Below are 23296 nucleotides of genomic sequence, written 5' to 3'. Positions count from 1 at the left end.
GCAAGAACCTAAATACAGAGAAGTGACCAAAATAACTTCCAAATGGTGATTTGCAAAGGAATAATAGTTGCTCTCTCTATCATGCTGTGGCAAAGTCATGACACTCAGCAAATCAGTCAGGGTATCTAGCAGCAGCAGCAAGGGCCAAAGTAGGTACTGTTTCCTTTACCTATTTAAGAATATGAGAATGTAATAGGCTAGCCTGCTAGAGACCAGGTAGCTTCGACCACTTCCTCCTTGGCTTCATAAGCAAGAGATAGGATTCCAATGTTACAACCTCATTACTAATTACTTACTGCTGTGTGACTGTACTCCTTGCCATTCTGTAAAATTAGGCCAAAGCATTGCCTGTGTGTCCACCCAGGCTTATAAAATGACTGTGGTGCTAAGTATCTCTGTCATGTGAGAAGGATCTTATTTGCACTGGGTTGCTTTGCTGACTTGTAAACTTTATCAGCATGGCTCCTATTAATCCCTGTTGTCAACCACACCATCTGTATGCTTCTGCCCTGCTGTGCTCCAGGCTATCCAATGCAGTCTGAACACTGGCTACTGATTAAACTCGGAGCCACATTAATGGGTCATACCCCTTAGATTTTGTCTCTTCGGTTCTTGTCCTGGCTCTGAAAATGGGCCTTGTAAGGGAGAAGTGAACCACACCTCCCCACTAGGGAGCTGGCCTTCAGCTGCCTTAGACACCCTACACCAACACCTGCTTGGGCTGGCTAGGATGGTGGTGGGTGCGCCCTTCTGAAATGTCAGCTTCACCTCTGTCAATTCCTTGGATGCCAGGAATCTTCAGCACACAGAGCAGAGAGGAACATAGTGTTTGTTTTGAGACAAGTGTGAGATCCCTCCTGGGATACCGGGAGAGAAACGAATTGTCAGAGCATGAGGAAGTGGAAGAGACTCTGCCAGTAAGTGAGAGTTACTGTTCCGTTTGGTGCATACAGGATTTATTACAGTTCTGGGTTTAATACAAAAAAGATTTTAAAAGTATAAATTCTGCTTTATGAATTTCTGCTGACATACTTATTCCAGATGCTATTTCAATACTTTTTTTTCCTTTTCAAAATTTGAAGTGTTGTCACAAATTGGCAGCATAGGGTCAGCCTCTCACTGAATGTCTAAGGGGCATAAAGCTTCATTCAGGAAGCTGTACAGAGTGAAGAAGTCTCACTTTCAGGTTGCTGGAAGTTCCACTTCTGGTTTCTGATCCTTGTCAGATATTTTCCTTGTGACTTTTTTCCCAGATTTTTCCCTTTTGTGAGTTCTATATATGTATATTTATATGCAGGTGGAGCCTTTTTATGCGCTTGAGTTTTGTTCACTGACCCACTGCAAATTAGGGAAAAAACGCATTGTGCTAAAAATCATGCCCAGAAATGACGTGTTTTTTACATAAACTGCATAGAATTACACAAATACGCTACAGCCTGACACTTGGGGATGGAAGGAAACTAAGGCAATGGTTCTCAATCACCGCCCCCTCCGCCTCTCCCTCCTCCACTCTCCCCATTGCCAGCTGTCCCCGCTTCTTTCACAGGTGGGATGCTGAGCTTTTAAGAGTCTAGTCCTATGCATTCCTACTCAGAAGTAAGCCCCATTGTAGTCAATGGGGCTTACTCCCAGGAAAGTGTGGAGAAGATTGTAGCCTAAATCTCATGCTTAGTCTTGCTGGGAAGACTTGCTTGCTGGGCTGTTTTGTTTGTGTAGTCTGGAGTAGGAGAGCCTGCACTATCTCAGTCTGAAGGGCAGGGGAATTTGGCAAAAAACACTCTGTGGGTTTTTTAAAGCAATCCACTCTTTTACTACGGCACCTGCCTCTGTGTGAGAGTGAGTGTGAGTGTGTGCTGGTGCTCCACCTTGCTGCACTTGTTCTGGCTACAGAGGTCCTCCCCTTCCGCTCTTCAGCTTCTTTGCTGGCTCAGGGACTTCAGGAGTCTTACTGTTCCTTTGCAAGGGGAACCTCTTCTATGGCTCTGGGGCTATTTCCTTGCCTGTGCGAGGTGGAGCCTTTTTGCAGTGTTTTGGGCTTCCTTGAAACGGAGTGAGATGCCAGTGCAGGGCAAAGGAGTGTGCGACTCTGATTCCCCCCCCCACCGGATTCACATTGAGTCAGATCTGAAGATAAAAAATCAGGGGATAAATAGGTTGCACCTGTAGTGTGTGTGTGTGTGTGTGTGTGTGTGTGTGTGTGTGTGTAACGTATAGGTGTTACACGCACATACACACAGTGTAACACCTGAAGTAACTTTAGATCATACTGTATGTACTTTCTTACAATAGGAGTACTATATACAGACGTCTTGCATCAGATGTGAAGTGCATATGTAGGTGTTTTGCTTTCTAAACTGCATGTTCCTCTTAGAAATTCATAGAATATCAGAGTTGGGGGTACTTTGGAAGTCACCTAGTCCAACCCCTGCTCAGTGAAAGCAGCAGCTATGCAGCATCCCTGACAGGTGGCTGTCCACCTCTGCTCGAAAACCTCCAATGAGGGAAGAACCTATTATCGCAGGAGGCAGACTGTTCCAGTGCTAGACAGCTCTTACAGTTAGGAATTTCTTCGTCGTGTATAGTATAGAATCCTGTTGTTGGCAACCTTCAGTCTCGAAAGACTGTGGTATCACGCTCTGAATGGTGGTCCTGGAACAGCGTCTAGTGTTGCTGAAAAGGCCGATTCGGGAGTAACAATCCCTTCCACACTGGGAGCAAGTGTAGTCTGTTCCTGGTCTGTCTCCCTGGCTATGGGCCTTCCTTCTTTGCCTCAGTCTGTTGGCCAAGTGTCTCTTCAAACTGGGAAAGGCCATGCTGCACAGCCTGCCTCCAAGCGGGCCGCTCAGAGGCCAGGGTTTCCCACTTGTTGAGGTCCACTCCTAAGGCCTTCAGATCCCTCTTGCAGATGTCCTTGTATCGCAGCTGTGGTCTACCTGTAGGGCGCTTTCCTTGCACGAGTTCTCCATAGAGGAGATCCTTTGGGATCCGGCCATCATCCATTCTCACAACATGACCAAGCCAACGCAGGCGTCTCTGTTTCAGCAGTGCATACATGCTAGGGATTCCAGCACGTTCCAGGACTGTGTTGTTTGGAACTTTGTCCTGCCAGGTGATGCCGAGAATGCGTCGGAGGCAGCGCATGTGGAAAGTGTTCAGTTTCCTCTCCTGTTGTGAGCGAAGAGTCCATGACTCGCTACCTCGCTATAGAATCTACCTCGCTATATAATCTACCTGTCTGCAATTTCACAAGCACTTTCCAATAAGCAATAGTGACAGTTGCATCACCAAGCTACATCAGTGGAACGCCATTGTCTGGAGGAAGAATTGTGTTTTCCCAGGAACTGCAAATTGTTTGACCCCTGAGAAAAAGCAACTTCCCTTCCTTGGAAATACAGTATGCAGGGAAGAGGTCTGTATTGTCCTGGTCAAGTGCATCCACGTATTGGACATATGTGTCCCTTTTTGCCTCCTGAGCGTTTATGTACCAATATATTTAGCAGGCACCCACCCCATATCCATGGGAGAGCCATTCCAGCCCCCTTGCAGATATGGATAAAAGGAGATCCTATTAGTACAATCATGTGCCTCCTAAGGCCATTACCTTCCTCTTTCTTCATTAGAAAGCAGGCATGTTTCCTGTTTACATTCTTACTGGGTTTCTCTAGTGTGCAGGCTGCCTGCCTCCATGTCCTGTTCCTGTTCTAACTTCTGTAAAAGCAAAACACAAGTCTGCTTGCTCATGGGGGAAAAAAATCAGAAGGTAATGGTTGTGGGAGGAGGTGCAGAGAATTGAATCCATGGATACTGGATATGGGGGTCACCTGTATTTAAATTAGATGTACTTTTTATTTTTTAAACACAAAGGTAGGGTTAGGGCTGGGATGAGTGGCTTAGGATATATCAAATGGGGTTTGTTTCCCAGTTATAGTGGGATGCAAATAATTGCGACATGAATAAAACCAGACTTGAATGTCCAGGGATGCCAGTGACCGGGGCACATTTGCCCAGGGCGCTGTCTTCCAGGACACAAATACTCTAGTACCCTTTCCCACAATCGGAAGCCTGCTAGTGTATCCTGAGTAATTTTTCTATGCGTTGACTGTGCTTGACCTAATTAATAGTACAGTCACCAGGAAGAATTGTATGGAAGGTTCATACAAGCCAGTGTGGAGGTTGGATGCATACTACCATTTAAGTGATAATTTAGCACCGTGTGCATGTAATCAGTTGGTAAGCAGTATCATCTTGCTAAGTGGTAAGGAGAGCTTTGCTGTATATCATATGTGGATGTGGCAAAAAGACTATGTGTACCAAAATGGTGGTCTCTGTCTTACAGAGGGTTGCTGAACAAGTGCGACACACAAAGCCTTGCTTACAGTCTTTCACACATGCATATATTTTGGAGAGGAGTCGATTAACCTACCAGATGAGTGAACTCCCCTGTCTGTCTCCTGTGTTCCTATCTGTTGCAGTACTACTATCTAGAACAGTGATTTTCAGTCTTTTTCATCAGATGGCACACTTGATAAAGCGCTAAAATTGTCAAGGTGCACCATTGGTTTTTTGATGCACACCGCATCACAGGTGGGGGGCTCACATCCCCCAAATGGCCCTATTGACTCCCCCCCCCCAATCCCATGGCACACTAGTTGAATTTTGTTGATCTAGAAGTATCATACTATTCTTGCATCTGTGGGCCATCCCCACAACTCAAGACAGATCAACTTGCAATCTCAATAGAGAATTCTGGGCAAATTAATGGAGTTACGAGGAAGAGCCTTCCTGACAAGCTATGGCAAGGAACAAGAATCGCCAATTCAGAAGAGAATACAGACATTCTGAGTCACAGTTCCTGCTGCTTGTTTTGCTGTAACTTAAGACCTGGATTGCGCTTCCCAGCTTGTACAACTTCTTCAGGCTGTTAGAGGTGCTGATCCATGCTTGGCACCTGCCCTGGAATCTGCTTATGTTCCCTCTTCCTTGGATCTGAAAGCTGAATTGGGCTTGCTCTAGCTCAGGAGCCTCCAAACCCCAGCCCAGGGGCCAGATGCAGCCCGCAGCAAGCCTCTTTCTGGCTCATGGCTAACCTCTTGTCCCCTGAAAGCCTCTGGCCCACTCAACTGAACATGACCAGAACTGTGTTCTGATTGTGTCTGGAGGGTCTTCTGAGGGCCAGAGAGGTTGAATAAATGAACCCATTCATTCATTTATTCACTCATCTATGTTCCATCTCTAATTTATTTATTTAAATTTTATATTTAAATTTTTTTTTCTGGCCCTCCACACCACGCCAGATATTTGATGTGGCCCTCTGGCCAAAATGTTTGGAGACCCCTGCTCTAGCTCATAGGCCATATGCAGGTCTGTCCAAGAGATCCTTTCTGCAGTATCCCCATTTCTGGGTCTAGGGTGATGAATAGGGCAGGGACAGTTCCTTTCTACTTTTAGGATCAGAGTGGCAACTTGACTGCTGTAGTTGCTAGAAATACTCTGTTGGAAAACAGATCTGCAGTTAGGAAAATCCTGTCTTCATGAATTCAGACCTTCTGGCCTAGTCAGGAATGACTGGATAACTATCCTCTAGTTGCTGCTTTTACAGAGTAAGATCCTGGTGGACCAATTTGTCAAGAAGTTAATGCAGTATGTGCAATAAAATATACTAAAAACTGGCATCCCTTCTCTAACTTCAGGCGTTCTCCCTAAGCTATTAGCAGAGTGTGTATACTCCACACTTGCAGAAAGAATTTGTGTCAAAAAAGGGTGAATTATATTGTTCTTTATGAATTCTGCAAGTAAGTTTGGCATTTATACTCTGCCTTTTTGTGATACGTAAGGTGAGTTGCAAATGTAAAAAGTATACAGGGAGGCCCCTGTACCTGCAGATTCACTTATCCGTGGATCAGGTCCGTGGGGCCCCCACACGTGCCCCTTCTGGAGGCAAGGGGAACTCCACTGAGGGCTTCCCCAGGCCTCCTAATGCCTTACAAGGCATTAAAAATGTCACTTCCAGTTTATGAAAAAAACTGGAAGTCGCTTTTTTTACTGTAAGGCTCAGTCTAAAGCTGGCAGAGGCCATGGATGGACATGCACAGCCTCTGCTGGGCTCGGAGGACCCTCTGGAGGCAAGGGGTGCAGAGCTTCCCTTACCTCAAAGGTTGGGGGGCATTCCCTGGTATCTGTGGTTTAACTATGGGGGGGGTTCCAAAACAGAACCCCCACAGATACCTGGGCACGCCTGTATGTACTGCAGCACATTTAAACATTGGTATACTTCCATATTGCTGATGGGGTAGTTTGTCTTTCTTCTGCTTTTGATGTCCCCAGTATACAAATTTGCAATTTTGACCACTAGGAATTCTGCTCAGCCACTTTTGAGGCTTTACCAAGCAAGGCCAGCATATTTTGAAGCTTGTCTAAGCATTCTTGAAAACTAGAAACCTTTTCTGATTTTTGAGAAGAGACTGGGAGGCCACCCTGTTTGTTTGTTTGTTCCTGCCTGTTCACCAGGATGATTAGATCAAAGGGGAACGATCTTCATTCATGCTTAAATGTTCAGGATGTTGTACTCAGCTTCCCTGATCTCCTTTTGTTTTTTTTTTCCTTTAAGGTGGAGCCCAATGCCACTGTAGCAGAAATCAAGAACCTCTTCACTCGGTCACGTAAGTATGAAAAGTCATGCACAGGGATTTGCACAAGATACTCACTATGTGGGCCCTTATCCTGCACTTCACAATGGAACAAGCTCACTGAGGGAAGGACAAAGTCTTGAAAGTGCTGAGCCGCTTGCTTTGTGGTTTGGTATCTTTCTATTTGCCTGGCATTAGAATCGGTATTACCTAAGGCAGTGGTTCTCAAACTTTTAGGGAGCATTCATCCCTCCCCCGCAAAAAACTTACTTGAGGACTGACACAATCTCCAGGATCATGTTGCTGATGAGGGTGAGGGGGTGCTTTTACTTACTGTGGGCTTCTTCAAGCAGCAGGAGATGCAGGGAGCCCTGTGCAGCCGTCTGCAAGACTCTCCCAAGTTTTAGAATGTTGAGAAACAGCATGCGCAAACCAACAGCATGCGCAGAGGTGGTTTACATGCACTGTTTCTCAACATTCTAACACTTGGGAAGACCTGCTGAGAACTGCGGAAACTCCCTGCAACTCTTGCTACATACAGAAGCCCACAGTAAGTAAAAACATGCCCCCTTGTCCCCCTTAGCGACTTGATCCTGGGGATTGTGTTGCTGCCTCCCCCCTGCTTTAAAGGGACGGGAGATGGTTTACACGAACTGTTGGATCGCAGCCCACCAGTTTGAGAACCACTCGCCTAAAACCTAAGCCCTGATGATATTCTTTCATTAAAATAGTCCACGGTTCCCTCCCCCTCTGAGTTTTCTTTTTCTGACTGGTTTGACTGACTGGTAATGAGTATAAGCCAAGGCTTAAATGGCTGTAGTGCTTGGAAAAGATTCTTCTCTTCCTTTTCTTTCCATCATATCTTCAGATCCATCCTTGGATAATAGCCGCCTCATGCATTCATTTGTTGGAGAGTTTCATACCCTCCTGTCTGGATGTAAATGTTAACAGGGAGCAAAATAAAAATTTTCCCCTGTAAACACAGATGGGTTCAGGGAAGGTGACTTGGCCATAATCTCTGTGAAAGTAACTCAACCTGAGTAGTAGGGAAAGTAGTAGTGATTCAAGGCAGCCTGGGAGATGAGATGGCCATTTGTTGCTGGGATTCCTCTTTACTACACTTGCCTAGTCATACTTGACTGCACTTACCTGGCAGTCTAGCCACATGGGTTGGCAAGGTGTAGGTGTGCCAGTTGAAATGAAGGCAATGGAGATACTTCTCTTCCCTACACCTTCTCAGTCCACAGTTCTCAGATAAAATGAGGGCACTATGCAGCTGTTTCAACACTGGAAGCTGCCTAGAGAATATTAAACAGTGACTAATGTGTGCTTGCATGCTCTGGATGGAAAGGCATTGAAAGATGCTAGTAATGATGTAAAGATGAAAAAATTGCAATGAGAGTTGTCATTTGCATCATGATTTACTGAAATGCTTTGACTCAATCGGTAGTATCTCTAGGTCCCATCCAGAATCTGGCTCCATTTGTTCAGAGATTATGATGGTGTTTCTCCTTTTAGTTCCTACTGTTACATCCTTTTCCCTGTCTTAATTTTAATCAAGCATTGCCTAACCTCATCTAGCATTGCCTAAGCTCCTCCTCATCAGAGATTATGATGGCATTCTCCTTTAGTTCTTACTATTACATCCCTTTCCCTGTTTTTATTTTAATCTAGCATTGCCTAACCTCTCAGAGCACTCAACATGTACAGTAGACAATATGCTTGCCACTTTAGAAGCTGGTGGTTTCAAGTTTCATCCTCCATCAGAGAATGAATGGATGGATGTGTTATCTAAAGGTCGTGTTCCCTAGCACCTTCCCTTTTTAATATGATGAGTTAATATTTTCCCTTGCTTATTTGCCAAGGTGAAACCATTTTGTCTATGTCCAAAGTATTCTTGTGTTTTTTCTGATCTTTTTATAGAGGCAGAGCCATGTCTGTGAAAATGCAAATTACAAAACCAAATCATTTTTTGGAGGAGAAGGAGAAAATCCTTTTCTTTATCTTCTCAACTTGTTAAAATGTCTTTTGCTCATGGGGTTTCTATTAATGAGTGGTAGAGATGTAACATCTCTAGAAAAAAGTTTGAATCTAAGGAAGGGGTGAGCAAACGCTTTGGCAGGAGGGCCACATCATCTCTCTGATGCTATGTTGGGGGCCAGGAAAAAGAATTAATTTACATTTCAAATTTGAATAAATTTACATAAATAAAACACATTAGAGCTGGAACTTTATGAATGAATGAATTTTACTGAGCTTATTTATAATACACATGAGAACTGTAATACAGGCATTTGAAACCACATGAGAATTATAAACTGTTTGCCACACACCTCTTGCACAGTGAAAACAGACAGACCAAGCTAGAAACACAGGGAGACATAAGTTGTTCAGAGGCAATGGGGGGGGGGGGGTAAATAATGCCCAGGGAAAAGCAGAAAACATATGGAGACTGTAAAAGGCCATGCTCTAACTTGGCCCTCAGCTCATGTCTGGCGGTTGTGACCAGCAGACGTGGGCCAGTGCAGGCTCCAACATTCTTCAACAGGCCAGAGGCTCATTGGAGACTGGGATCTCCCTATGAGCCGGATTGGGAGACACCAAGGGCCACCAGCAGTCCCCGGACCGGGATTTGCCCACCCCTGATTTAAGGGGAGGGAAGCATTTTTCTGTTCTCCTTTGGGAAAGAAACAAATATTGGGGGGAAAATGAAGTACATACAGTATTTTCCTATTTCATCTGCACTTACTTTATAAAATGCAAAAGTGTACACATTACAAGTAACAACCCCTCTTTCAAACTGCTTCTAACTCTGGAAAAGGCTAGTATCTTGTTACTGCACAACAATCGTATGCAATGATGAAGAAGATGAATCATCATTGCGTGTGTGTCATGTAATGTTGTGAACAAAATTAGCCACACAAGACCCCATCCTATCTCCTTGAAAAATGCCACAATCTCAAGCTTCTTTCTCAGGTACAGCCCACTACCTAAAGTGGTAGCCTTCAGCAGCAAATGGAGGGAGGTCTGCCTGCTCACTTCTGTTGAACCCATCCCTTTCCTTCCTCCCACTCATCCTCTCCTGCTCTCACTCCCTTTTTCTTTTGCCAATTGAGAGAGCAGGAGGAGCAGAGGTTGTCTGTTGGGGAAGGTAGCTGGAGAAGGCAAGCTGATCAAGGGGAGTAGTGCCTGGTGGTTAGTACTCACACACCTTTCTGACTACCCACTTTCTCTTTTTACTGGTTCATATTTGGCTACTTGCAGGCACTACTGCAGTTTGATTTTAAATACAAACTCCTGAGGTTCTGTACTCTCCTCACAGGGAATAGGGGGTTCTTCCTAGGCAGCCCATAATTTCTGTTTGGTCTCTTTAGCATAGGATGGTGGCAGTGGGTAGAGCTACCAGTTCCCTCCCATTCAGTTAATAGGTTGGTTTGCTTAGTTATTAGAATGCAATGGGAGGGAGTGAACAGCAATTTAGATAGTATTTAAAAAAACATTCCTTAAAAGCAGTGGTATTTCCCCTCAACTGTTCTCAGCTGTGTGTGTTGGTTAGTCTTTAAGGTGCCACTTCTTCTTTGTTTTGCTGCTTCAGACTAATGGTAGTCCTCTGGAACATATTCATAGAAAGTCAATTAAGGTGGATTCTGTGTGGGTTTTCCACATGACTTGCCTGTTATGATTGGTCTTAGAAACTGGTAATGAAGAATCAATTCAGCACAATGGGTACATTGGGCTTGGATGCTTAACCCTCAGTCTTAAGTTCCTTACTCAGAGTTACAGTCCAGTATCAGGTAGGTCTACTCAGAAGTAAACCCTATTGTGTTCAGTGGGGCTTACTTCCAGGAAAGTTTGTATAGGATTGCAGCCTTAGTCTTTTTCTTTAAAAAATATAAATTCTTCTACAGTGGTTTTTTATTTTCCATCTCTGCAGATCCTCAGTGGTATCCGGCCCGTCAGTCTCTGCGATTGGATCCCAGTAAGTTGGTGTATCATAAAATGTTCTAATATTTGGGGGTTCCTGGTTCATAGGTGCAAAGAAAGATAGGTTCTGTAGGCTAGTGGTCCACATGGCTAGGGCTGCTGAGAGATCAGAGGATGCAACTGGTACAGGGAATTTCTGTGTTGGGAACTCATGTGCAGGGTACACTTGAAAGGCTATACAACTCTCCAAAAAACAGCATTTTCTGAAAGTCCAGATCTTTAGTTAGGTGAGAGCATAATGCATACATGAGTATCTTGCTTGAAGGTTTTCCTTGTTGTGGCTTCCTCTTTCTGAATACCAGGTAGCCAGAGCTTCTCTACATGTAACTAGAATATTGGGTTGGCATCCCAGTCTCGATAGTTGAGGCAATTGGAGCTTCATTGTGAATTCTCTATTCCAGAGGGGAAGTCTCTAAAGGATGAGGACATTCTTCAGAACTTGCCAGTGGGGACCACTGCAACACTGTACTTCCGGGACTTGGGAGCACAAATCAGCTGGGTGACTGTGAGTGCACCTCTTCCCTTCCCAAAAGAACCCCCACTTGGCCCATACTTTTTTTCCCCTTCCTCATACTGCTCTCTGCCTTTCAGGTCTTTCTCACAGAGTATGCTGGTCCGCTACTCATTTATTTGCTCTTTTATTTTCGGGTGCCCTTCATCTATGGCCGAAAGTATGATTTCACCTCCAGCAAGTACTCTGTTGTCCAGTAAGTATTTATAGCCCTCAGTAGGCCTTTGCTGTTCATTTTTTTTGGCTTGTACTATGGTACTACTTGCTTACACAGCTAGGAACTAGATCTGTGCTGAGGAAAGGCAGTGAGTAGAAACTAATTATAATCCATTTGTCTGTTTCTCTATTAGATTTGCCTCTTTCTCCCTTCTACTCATATTGTGGTCTGGAGATGGGAACTCTTCATGCCGCAGTGCTTTTTAGATTTCCTGGGCAACGGTCACCACTGTCAGGAACAATACTTGAGCTGGCAAAAAATAACTTGCCTGATTATTGACATCTCTGTGGCTGCTAATTGGAGCATTTTGGTGCTCTGTGACTTCCTTGTGCACTTTTCCCATTCTTAGGATTTATGGTTAATGCTGCTGACCTAGGGTATTGTCCTGATCTTGCCCGTTAAAATATCTGCAGTTGATTTAGGGAGGCTACAGCAAAGGCCTCTAAGTGGCCCTCCTTATCAAGGAACCCCAAAATATGAAAAGGTCCAAGCAGAGCCCCAGGAGAGCTTGTGGGAGCTGCTTGTAGCCTCCCTGATGATGCTGTTCAAGTGTGGCAGAAGGGCATTTGTGTCTCTGTAACATATTACATTGCTCTGTCTTTGTTCTGTTTTTAGCCTGGCCTGCATTTGCCACTCTTTCCACTACATAAAGCGCCTTCTGGAGACCCTCTTTGTCCACAGGTTCTCTCATGGGACAATGCCCTTGCGTAATATCTTCAAGGTAAGCCAAGCTGAGGCTGGACCGAAGGGAGGAAGAGTAGGCAAGGGCAAGTCAGGGGACAGGTATTAACCCAAATGTCCCATGCTGTTTTTAAGCGCCCAGTGGTATTTTGACATCTACAGGGAAATAAGGGGAAGAGTTTTGCATTTGTTTGAGTTCTTCCCAGGTCATGAAGTTGGAATGATAAGGACCTCATTTCCCTGTGATTTCATGAGGGAACCATTTCTTAATGCATCATTTCTGATTCTTTCTCCAGAACTGCTCCTACTATTGGGGCTTTTCTGCCTGGATGGCATACTACATCAATCACCCTTTGTATACTCCACCTGGTAAGCAATCATGTCAATAACAGAGAAAAGGAGGTGATGATCTCTGTGGTCCATGATGGACAAAGGAACCAAGTGGCTTTTAAAGAAACCAGATGTTGTACCTTGTAATTTAGAAGAGTCTCTGGAAGGAAGCCTCCACATTCATTCATATGATTGGTACCTGCTCTGGCACAATGAACAGTGTGCTTCTTGCTCTCTGTTTAATTGCTGACCAGCCAGTAGCAGTCCCCAAGAAGCAGAATTGCCTGGGTGTATTATGGGTGTATTCTGGGAAGTGAAGGATTTAGTACTGGGCACATTATTCAGAGGAATCCTGCTTTCATTAAAAAAATATTGTGCGTGTGATGGTTACCACTTCTTTTTGGAAAGGGAAAAAAGCAGGATATAAGAAATAAATGAAAGTGTCTAACCTTAACAAAGAGACATGAAGGTGTGTGGATAGTGCCTGGTGAAATGGCCATGTTAGGAGGGTGTGTATGGTGGGACTGAGCAGACTTTCCAGAGGGTCAGGTGATCTCACTTAACTCCTAGAGCTTCCCTGTGACTGGTTTATATGTATGTAAAAGTGGCAAGAATATGCAAAAATGTTGATTTTTTTTTTTTGCACAGGCACTTTGACTTCTTTCTTTATGCATAGGGTGCACACAGTCCATGTTTCCTTTTCGAAGGGAAAGATCTCTGGTTTCTTCAGGATAAATAATTTCATGTGACTCGGTATCCAGTGTGCCTCATGGAATTACTTCAAGGCTTAGATTAACCTTGAAATTTTCATAAGCTAGTACGATTATTTAAGTTATCAGTGCATGGATTTAATTCTGCCAGACTTCTTGCATGGAAGACTAGTTTGATCTCATTTCCTTAATGTTTTGCTTCTACTCTGCCTACTCTTAGTGGTCAAGGTGAACAGTTATTTAATCTTTATGTACAGATTGATTTGAAATACTAGAAAGTGACAATAGATTTCCATCCCTTCCTAACCTGGGAAGTTGCTATCTTAGGGTTCCCCTTCAGGAAACCAAGCTCTGCAATTCTGTCATTGCAGAATCTACTGCTTGTAGGAACATAGTTCTGTTTCTGGTGTCACTGTTGCCCTAACTGGTTTTAATGCTTCTCTGTTTCCCTACCCTTCAGCATATGGACATGAACAAGTGAAACTGGCACTCATCATATTCCTGGTAAGAACTGTAGAAATGATAGAAAGCGGGGTAGGAATGTCGTAGGAGTGAGGTGGACTCACATGGGGTTTAGTTGAGACTGTGGCAGACTTGGGATGCCAGCTCACTCCTGCAAAAGCAAATGGTCAATAGAGGAGTTTTTCATGCAGAGACCTACCTGAGTCCTGGTTACAGCTTCTTTGGCCTTGATGTTTTTCTGTGCTAGATCTTCTGCAAACAGTGGGGATTTCTGCATGTAAGAGAACGTTGATGTTACCTTGTGGAGTTATGTGGTGGGGGTGGAAAGAAATTCCAGTGGGCTGAGAATGAGCTAGGACACCATGCAGACTACATAGTCTCCCATGCAAAGGCAGATCAAATTCAGGATGGGGGGTGTGAAGGTCCAGGCATCCAGGGCTGCCCTAAAAATTGAGCCTGGAAGCTGATGCCCAAGTTGCTGAAGAGAGAAGGAAATTGCTTCCTCTTCCCTCCATGCGTGCTTCTTCTTCTTGGTCTTTACTTCAGTGATTTTCAGCCAGGACTTACTGGTTCACAGTTCCACAACTTCTTCCAGTACTTGCTCAGGGCTTGGCTCTGGAGTGTATGAAATATTGGAAGTAAGGGTGTCTCTGAGCATATGGAAAGAGTGAAGATTGGACACGTGAGTGAGAGCAGAATCTCTCACTAAAGTATTCGGTTCTCTTTTGCTCCTGCCAAACTGCATTGGTCACAATCGTTCGTAGGTTCTGGGAGACTTTGAGGCAAAACTCTGGCTTGTGATAAGGGGAGCTGTAAAGTTCGTACTTTGACCCTGCATGTTCTAATTGGCTCTTTCCTCTTGCAGTTCTGTCAGCTAGGAAACTTCTCCATTCATATTGCTCTGCGGAATCTGCGCCCTGCTGGTGAGTTATTTATATGGAGATGCAAACAAGGTGATCTGGCTGATGGGACGTTGGCAAGCAATATTGTCAGTCCATAATACTTTGGGGGGGGGCAGTGCTATCATCAGCCAATTGTTTATGTTGAATTTGTAATGAATCTTAAACAAATCAGAGGCACTATTCCAATGGTAATCTTAGTTTTTTAATCATCCAAACTTTTTTAGTTATCTTAAATTTTGTGTTCTTATCTATCCAATTGCCTTACGCATTGCTATACATGTATCGTACAACTAGATAGTGTAAATTGTGACTAAACTATTGCTGCTATGCCAAAAATAGTGGCATTTTTGAAATCTTCACACCAAAATTAATAAAGAAACATCAAAATATTCAGATACACCCAAAATGGTTCAAATTTTGTTATACAGTGTAATTGCTGTTCTGACTTCAACTGCTTTCAGGCTCAGACAGCTGTTCCCAAGCAGTGCAGTTACAGTGCCTTTGTCCAGCTGTCCTGGGCACCACCATCTTGAGTCTCGCCATTCAAGATGGTGGTGCCTGGGAGAACTAGTAAGAAGAGGCTGCTGGGGACATCCTGCGACACCCCTGTGAGTTTGCCGCAGTGCACAGTTTGGGAACCACTGGGCTAAGAGAAAATATTTACTGAGATTTGTACAGGTCTAATAACACCGTGAATTCCGATTCTATACAAATGTATCCTATTTGTATAATTCAACCTTGAGACTTTGGGGGATTTACAGAACCTGCAATATTTTTGTCATCGAAAACATTAGAGTGAAGAATATCTGCGTTCTATCCATGATTGTCAGATGGTTGATTGTCAAGTTCCAGTGATAACCAGCCAGGACAGGCTGTCTGAGGGAGGTGCCAGATGAGATTAAGCTGTAGTTCACCACCCACATCTATTTCTCTCTCTTGTGAAATACACGCTTTAAGTGCAGGTGTGTCTGCAAATGCCTTGAGCTGAGGTGCAGCTGGGGATGGTAGTTGCAGGTTCTCCTTGCTGCAGCTTTTGAGGAGGATGCAGAATAATGTTGCTGCTGAGCAGGTCAATCCCACGCAAGATCTCCCTAGTACACTCAGAGTTCCAAATATACTAAAGAACATTTATTTGAATAAGGGTGTGTGTGTGTCAGTGGAATTAACATGCACTTCTTCATTCATTCTAGGCTCTAAGACCAGGAAGATCCCTTACCCTACCAAGAACCCCTTTACATGGCTTTTCTTGCTGGTCTCCTGTCCAAATTACACTTATGAGGTGAGGAAAGAAGAGGCTTTGATCTGGAAGCTGTCTTGTTATGCCCTTCCTACACAGACCTGATTCTGTCTTTCTTGACACGCCACATTTCTGGAGTGACAGCTGCTTCTTGCAGGCAGGCAGCCAGAACACAAAGCTTTTTGCATGACCTGCCTGCTAACTGAATTATGAACTTTTGTTCATCCAGCGTCCTATTTACATGGCTTCTGAACACAACACAGAAAATTGGTGATGTGGCTTATTTCTTGCACTTAAAATTGTGACTCGCTTGATAGCTACAGTGTAGAATTGACTTGAATCACAGCTGCATTCCCTCTACAGTGTGGTATGTGTAGAGGAATTGTGCTTTAATGCTTCCAAGGACTTTACCCGCCTCCTTCAGATGAGTACTTGGTCAGGGCCTTGAGCACTTGTAATGGATTGAAACATCTTTTCCAAATTCCCTGCAGCATGACATTTCCCTGGCACTGGGATCAGCCCTGAGGAGCTAGAAATCCTTTTACAGAACCATCAGACCCATTTTAACTCTGGCTGCTCTGATCACATGAGCCTTGATGTCTCCCTCTGAGTTGATGGCATGAAAAGCCACTTTCCTCTGCTGATCTGTCAACATTTGACCTATAGGGAGCACAGGAGGAGCTGGGTGTTGGGCAAGTGCATCTGCAGGGGAAACAGGCTCCTCTAGAACTCGGCTTTCACTCTACAAGTGCAGGAAGAGCTTCTGGGCTGAGCAGGGCTGTGGTGTTCCCTCTTAAAATCTGCAGTTGTGAAGAGCATCTAAACAGGTTTCTGCAGCCATTTGTTTATTAGTCATGGTTGAGGTATACATTGCTCAGTTTCCACAATTTGTATCATCTTGCCTGCCACAGCCCTGAGTTTTCTTTCTCTTTCAGGTTGGATCCTGGATTGGTTTTGCCATTATGACTCAGTGTCTCCCAGGTAAGTCTCAGTCTGGACTTAAATACTACCACAACTTTTGACATCTTTGTTAACATTAACTTAAGGTGTAACAGTATGGCCACATATAATTTCTTTCTCCATTTTGCTGACTTGTTCTTTACGAGTCTGGACTGAATCCTTAGCTCTCCAGGGAAGACATCCCATGCCTATTTTCCCAAATCCATTTGCCTGTTCTCTAAGAAGTGCCCTTATTGTGATACTATGTCCAGCTCTTCCTTGTTCCTGTCCTTAGGCTGGGGAATCTTGGATTTATTTAAGAGTCTAGTCTGATCAGCATGTGGTGATGTCCTTCCTGCTTAAGACATGATAATTACAGTGTTTACCTGAATGTGGGGCTGTCTGGCTGTCACACTTAGCTTTGGTGTGAAAGAGTGGAGACACTCCACAAACTGAACAAGGCATTCATTCAACTGAACAAGTCATTCAAAATAAAAATATTTCAGAAGCTGGAGCACCTCTGCTTCATTGCAGGGCATGGGCTGATGCCTGAAACTGCTTTATGAGATCATAGGTGCTGGGCTAAAGGGGCTGGAGCTGTGGGTAGGCATGGATCACAACCAGAAACACTGACCTGAGCAGAAAAGATCTGTCAGAGGCCATTTTTCTCTCACTGGCTTGCATGAAGAGGATGAGGCAAGTAGTGGTTTTGTCTAGATGAGGTTTTTCTGTCAAATTCCCGGGTATTTGTATGGTGGCTGCCTCTAAAATGTTTTCTTAGCCTGTCATCTGCTGTTTCCCATCAATCACCTGATGCAGTTAGTATGTTCATTCCCCCTTTTCTGTAGTTGGGGAAGCAGAAGGTTAAAGAGATTAGTCTGGGACTGTGCTGCACTGTAACAATCTTTTTTTCTCTCTCTCTCTCCAGTGGCTCTCTTCTCTCTGGTTGGGTTCATACAAATGACCACTTGGGCAAAGGGGAAGCACCGAAGTTACCTGAAGGAGTTCCGGGATTACCCTCCACTGCGTTCACCTATCATCCCATTCCTGCTCTGAACTGCTGCAGTTTTGTTTTGTTAACCTTCGTGCGTGGTCGTTGTTGGAATCTATAAAGTGGGGTTTTCTCTTGCTGTCTGCACTGTGATCTGATGGAAGCTGTAGGGATTCCTTGCTTTGATAAATTACTGGGCCCCTCACAGCTTTCTGTGTCCTTCTCCCATTCCAGATCCTTTCTGAGCTTAAGATCTACCACCCCCATATAGCACCATAAAACCAAAAGTTGCAGCAAAGGTCCAAAGGGAACAGTCTTAATTTTCAGAGCGCTACCAACATTGAAGCAGCTCTTGGGCATCTTATAAGAGCAGCTGTCAAAGGATCAGTCCAGGTGCTCAGGCCTAGCTGAAACCTTATCCCTCCACTCTGAGAGGCTGGGGGGGAGGAGCAGGCCACAGCTTATCAACATAGTCTGCCTCCCTGCTCAGCTTTGTACATCTTCTCCTTGGTTCAATGAGCCCTCTAGTGGCAAAAGTCGGTATTGGCATACATCCAATATTGACCCTTCTATTTCTAGAGATTCCCTTAACCTGTAAAAGACTTCTGAAGTCCTGACAGTATCACCTAGGCAGCATGAGTTGGTGTGTTCTTTTGACCCTGACCTGCAAGCAGGCATTGGTACTTTAGCCCCACATTTTAAGTTCACTCTAATGGGTTACAGCATTAGCAGCAACTCCAGCATATTCTTCCAAGAAAGACCTGGCCATGGAACTCTTAACCACATAGGGCAGGCAGTGAGGTGCATGTCTGCATCAAGGGAGAACATGTTCCAGCAGCATCAGTCTCACCCAATCCAGCCCTGTGAGTCTTGTATAGAAATGCCTCCCTTTCCTTTGTGAATGAATTCTGGCTAGCACTGGGCCACTTTTTCTCCCTCTTATATGCTAAGCAGATGCTGTCCTTGAAAACCTGCTCAGCTGTGGGGACTGTAGCTGCTGCACAGGTTAGGCCTTGGTGAGGCAGGAGAGGGAGTCATAGAAGCAACTGTCTGAAAAGAAAGGCTTCTCTTTAGCACAGCTCTTTATTCTGCTGCTCTCTATTCAGCCAGCAGAATAGGGTGCTCTTTATTCTGCAGGCAGTAGCTTCCTGCATTTTCTTTGAACCCATTTCCTTGTTAGAGTCCAAGACCACTCCTGCCTAAAACTGTTCCTTCTTGCAAACGGCACCAGGGCTACAGATGACACATTCTGCAGGAGAACACTATACCTACAGCTGCACTGAGAAACTCTTTAGAAAAAAAAACCCTCTGAAACAAGGTGTAGAGCTTTGTCTAATCACCAGAGAAAATCCTCTAGTCTTACTACAGAAGGAAATAGTTGTGTTAACTGGGGCCTCTCAATGTTTTAGCCTCCTTGAGAGAGTTGCTTTTCTTTTCCTGTTTTGTCTTAATGGCCAAGATTGCTGTCCTCTATATACTTATTTGGCATAAGCCCCACTGAACTTAGCAGGGCTTACTTCTAAGTGTGTGCACAGGATCAGCCTGAAAGTTTGCAATAGTCTTAGTTTTATGCTGCATATGAGCAGTATGATACTGGAAACTTGCCAACTTCCATGGAAGCTGTTAAAATGAGCCACTGACTTGCTTCAGTTTGTTTCATGTGGAACTCTCTTCCCTCTCAAATCTACACCAATAAAAGTAATTGCCCACTGGCCAGTACTTGTTTTTGTGTAAAATGGCATGGAGCCTAGCCTTGCATAAGGGGTGGCAACTTGGGGGTAACCTGCTGAAAAAGAAAAGCTGACTATCCTGCTCAAAGACAGAGATAAATCTAAGATGCTAAAGATAATTTACAAAGAAATAGCAACTGCATTGAGTTGCAGCTGGCTGCAGTAGGTTTAAACAGAATAAGCTAACTATGAAGTTTCTCCAAGGTATCTTTTATCCTCTACTAAAGCCTAGCCTTCAGTAGTTCAAAAGGCAGAAAAAGTGATTTGTTTGATCAGAATCTATTTTCAGCAAAGGTCAACCAGATGGATTTGGAAGCTCACAAGCAGGGCAGACAAATACTCATTTGCCCTGGATGTGGATAATGACACTCACTACAGGTTCCACTTAGCTATTATGGTTAATGGAACTTCCAAGATTTTAATTATCAAATACAGAGACACCCCCCCCCCACTGAAGTCAGGAAGAGACTGGTTTGTGTTAACCATGATCCCCATACACCAGCAGAGTGGCTATTGCAACAGCTACAACAGTTGTTCATTTCTATTCTCCCTTAATATCTAGTCTATTAAAATATCATGCTCCTAATCACTCACATTTTGCGCCTAGCTTAATTTCTTTCCTAAAACTGGAAATACAACATAAGAGTTCATGACTATGATTTTTTTATATCCTTGAACACCAAGAAGCATTAACCAGCCCCTACTACCTAATTCTAGTGCTAGCCATTTCAGTCCCTGAACTGAAGAGTGATCACTTCAGGTTCACCATCAGATACTGTCTTTATTATTTTCAACACAGCAGATGCAGGAGATTCCACAAGCCGCTTGGGGAGTCTGGTGGAGTACTGGGAAGCTGATTAGGAGGAAGATGCTGCTGCCGCGGCTCTTTCCTTTTGCTCAATGCGCTTCTTCCTAGCCAGCAAGCGTCGCTCTCGTTCAAACTCCTTCATGCGCATTACATAGCTAAGGGAGAGTAATAGGTGCAAGAGTTCAGAACTGATTCTTCCCACCCTTTTCTATTTATTTCTGTATCCTCATACTCTAGTTTTCAGGTCAGAAAATGTGAATTTAATTGAATCCCTCCTTAAAGTTACTTAACTACCATGCATTAAATCTACTTAAGTACAAGTTAGGTTCCAGGAGTCTGTACTTAAGTCAAAATATCTGGTGTTTGCCACCTAGTATTGCGCCTGTGCAAAAACACCACCCAAGGACATAATTTGTCTATGCAAAAACACTGATGCAGCCACCCATAATTTGGACATCCGTAACTTGAGGAGCCAGAGGTCACTCTTATGCTCTGAAAATGGAGACATTTTCAATACATGTTGTGTTTGATGCTTCCTGATGCTTCCTGATGCCACCTGATGCTTCCCAACTATCCAGTCCACTGCGGATTTGGACTCAATGAGGCTCTATAACCTTGTTTCCCTGCAAGTGCCAGGAAAGACATTTGAAATGTGAGCTGATTTACACAAGACCTTCCAGGTGCCAGCAAGTTCTAGAGAGAGGTCATTTTCTTCAAGAGCAAAAATGCTGAAGTGCCAGTCCAGGCTCACTTGGAATTAAGGATGCATTGGTGACAGACCAGCATATTAGGTGCCCACCACCGTATCATGTGACGTTACTCCTCCCGACACTAGTTTACCAAGTTTCAATTAATTCTTATGGTGGCAGGGTATAAGCTTCTTTGGATAACATACAAATGCCTGAAGCAAGCAGTTTAAGTCATTCCAAGGTCAATTTGGGAGAGCATTTGAATGATTGCAGACGTAATTCCTAGTACAACAATAGGAAAGAAAACAGAGGCCCACCACTTACTCCAAGTGCTCACAGTAATCCCAGTCATGACGTTCATGCTTGCACCCAAAGATGTTAGGAAACTTGTCACGTTTGCACTTCATCAGTTTGATGAGATAATGGGCACAATAATCCCTCTGCTCCAGAGGGAGCTGTGCATCATTCATCTGCTGCTGGGTTGCTATCATCACTACAGAAAATGCAAAGAGGAAGGGGAGAGAAATGAGACCACAATCTAGGCACCAGCTTTTCATCACCAACCACTGCTTAACATCTCTATCTTGCTGATGCCAAGCATCACTGCAAACCTGACTTGCAAAGAAGTGAAGACTACCAGTCCTGTTCAAGTTGGGAGGCTGCACCAGATTAAGTGCAGGTACAGCACTCCAGTCTAAGAAGGCTGTGGGCAGCAATCGAAGCAAATCCAATCCATGCAAGAATACATGGATTCTAGGCCTGGGCTTGGAACTGTGTGCCTCAATGCATTATTGCCCCTCTTGATACACCACGCACACCATCATGGTGGCTATCTTACTGAGAACCCCTATAAGTGCACCTTTTACAGACTTGGAGGAGCGTATGGGGCTAGTGCAGCCTCATGGTGGGGCTTGGGACTGACCTCCAACACTTTTCAGACCAGCTCCAGGCTGCCCAAACAAAAGCATGCGCTTCAAAGAGATCCCATTCCTTGCAGGGACGCTCCTGCACACGTTAAACACCAAGCCTGAACTCAGGGAGCGCATCATGCACACTGCATAGGCACACGATGCAGCCTAGCAGTCTGCACAAGAGCCAGTGCTGTTCAGCCTTCGTCCCTCCACCTGAAGTGCCCCAGAAGTCACTGGCGGTGATGTCATCACAGTGACTGCTGGGCTGCAGGGCACACAGTAGTGGTGGGAGGCTCGGGGTAGCGGCGGGCCCTGCCTGCGGAGACTCCCACTGCGGTCTCCCCTGGGAGCTGGCGCGCCCCACCGGGCGACGCCTCCAGAGCCCCCAGTGGTCCGCGCACCGCCAGCTGAAAAAGGCTGTGAGGAGTGCGGAGCAGCGCTTCAGTCCCTGGCCCGGGAGGGGAGGGGAGGGCGGCGCCTGGCGGCCGGGTTCTCAGAGCCGCTTCCTCCAGAGGAAGCGCTCCGTGCTGTGCACAGGCCACCCTTTGGGACGGGGCCCGTGACCTTCTTCGTCTCCCCTTCCCGCCCCCGGCCCGGCTCGGCTCACCGCGTTCCTTGCGCTCGGGGAAGCCGAACAGGGGGTCGAAGGTCGGCATGCGGAGCGGGTCGGGCTCCACCTCCGCATCCCACAGGTAGCGGCGGGCCAGGTGCGCCCCCATCGCGACCGCTGCTGCCTCCCGGCCTCTCCTTCCCTCCCTCCCCGCTACTCTCTATCGCCCCCTCCGTCCCGGAGCCGGAAGGAGCGGCTTCGGACTGAGGCCACCATAGAGACGGGCAAGGGCTAGAGTCACACAAGGACGAGACTTTTCTGAGTGAGGAGGTCTCTCGGCTGCTCCCGGGACATGCTAGGCGCGGCACTGCAGCCTGAGAACGCCTCTCGCCTTTCTTTCAACCCAACGGAGGAAGCGGCCAGAATGATTACTGGGCTGGGCACCTTCCCTATGAGGAAAGGCTGCAGCGTTTGGGCCTCTTCAGCCTAGAAAAGAGACGCCTGAGGGAGGGCATGACTGAGACATACAAAATCATGCAGGGGATGGACAGAGTGGATAGAGAGTTGCTCTTTGCACTCTCACGTAACACCAGAACCAGGGGACATCCACTAAAATTGAGTGTTGGGAGAGTTAGAACAGACAGAAGAAAATATTGCTTTACCCAGCTTGTAATTAGCCTGTGGAACTCCTTGCCACAGGAAGTAGTGATGGCATCTTGCGTAGATGCCTTTAAGAGGGGATTGGACAAATTTCTGGAGGCAAAGTTGCAAGTCATGGTAGGTATGTGCAAGCTCCTGGTTTTAGAGGCAGGCTATCTCAGATTACCATGTACAGGGGAGGGCACCAGGACCCAGATTGTGTCTTGTTGCCTTGTGTGCTCCCTGAAGCATTTGGTGGGCCACTGTGAGGTACAGGAAGCTGGACTAGATGGGCCTCGGCCTGATCCAGCAGGGCTCTTCTTTTGCCCACAGAAACCAATGCAGAAGTCTGTACTGTTAATGCAACTGGGCAGCAGCA

At 45.3% G+C, this 23296-nt stretch overlaps 2 protein-coding genes across 4 annotated transcripts in view; one reads left to right on the top strand and one right to left on the bottom strand.

Moving 5' to 3' along the window:
* TECR (trans-2,3-enoyl-CoA reductase) overlaps positions 1-19302 on the top strand; it is a 47903-nt gene extending 28601 nt beyond the window's left edge. For both annotated transcript variants that reach the window (XM_066613608.1, XM_066613607.1), the window contains 11 exons: positions 6608-6659; positions 10561-10605; positions 11012-11115; positions 11202-11317; positions 11954-12059; positions 12316-12388; positions 13520-13563; positions 14387-14444; positions 15614-15702; positions 16596-16641; positions 17528-19302. In XM_066613608.1, the coding sequence (XP_066469705.1) occupies positions 6608-6659; positions 10561-10605; positions 11012-11115; positions 11202-11317; positions 11954-12059; positions 12316-12388; positions 13520-13563; positions 14387-14444; positions 15614-15702; positions 16596-16641; positions 17528-17655 (861 nt within the window). In that variant the 3' untranslated portion in view covers positions 17656-19302. The remainder of the gene's footprint in view (positions 1-6607; positions 6660-10560; positions 10606-11011; positions 11116-11201; positions 11318-11953; positions 12060-12315; positions 12389-13519; positions 13564-14386; positions 14445-15613; positions 15703-16595; positions 16642-17527) is intronic.
* Positions 19303-20081: 779 nt separating this feature from the next.
* Positions 20082-22508, bottom strand: NDUFB7 (NADH:ubiquinone oxidoreductase subunit B7). Of its 2 annotated transcripts, none has more exons than XM_066613618.1 (3): positions 22336-22508; positions 21142-21310; positions 20082-20283 (listed from the first exon to the last, which is right to left on the bottom strand). In XM_066613618.1, exons 1-3 carry the CDS (start codon positions 22445-22447, stop codon positions 20178-20180), a joined length of 387 nt encoding a protein of 128 aa, XP_066469715.1. In that variant the 5' UTR covers positions 22448-22508; the 3' UTR covers positions 20082-20177. The 2 variants fall into 2 exon arrangements, with proteins under 2 accessions (XP_066469715.1, XP_066469714.1); XM_066613617.1 differs by lacking the exon at positions 22336-22508 and adding an exon at positions 21740-22141.
* Between the last annotated feature and the right edge of the window lie 788 nt (positions 22509-23296).

The sequence above is a fragment of the Tiliqua scincoides genome, chromosome 2 (genome assembly GCF_035046505.1).
Source record: "Tiliqua scincoides isolate rTilSci1 chromosome 2, rTilSci1.hap2, whole genome shotgun sequence".
Taxonomy (NCBI): Eukaryota; Metazoa; Chordata; class Lepidosauria; order Squamata; family Scincidae; genus Tiliqua; species Tiliqua scincoides.
Note: the sequence above shows the minus strand (reverse complement) of the source record. Positions and strands in the feature narration are given on the sequence as shown.

Excerpts from the sequence above, each read along its gene's own strand:
- NDUFB7 (XM_066613617.1), bottom strand. The coding sequence starts at position 21,866 with ATGATGCGCTCCCTGAGTTCAGGCTTGGTGTTTAACGTGTGCAGGAGC. Across the intron at positions 21,311-21,739 it reads TGGTCTGAAAAGTGTTGGAG|TGATGATAGCAACCCAGCAG; the intron begins GTCAGTCCCAAG and ends CATTTTCTGTAG. Across the intron at positions 20,284-21,141 it reads GATTACTGTGAGCACTTGGA|CTATGTAATGCGCATGAAGG; the intron begins GTAAGTGGTGGG and ends ACTCTCCCTTAG.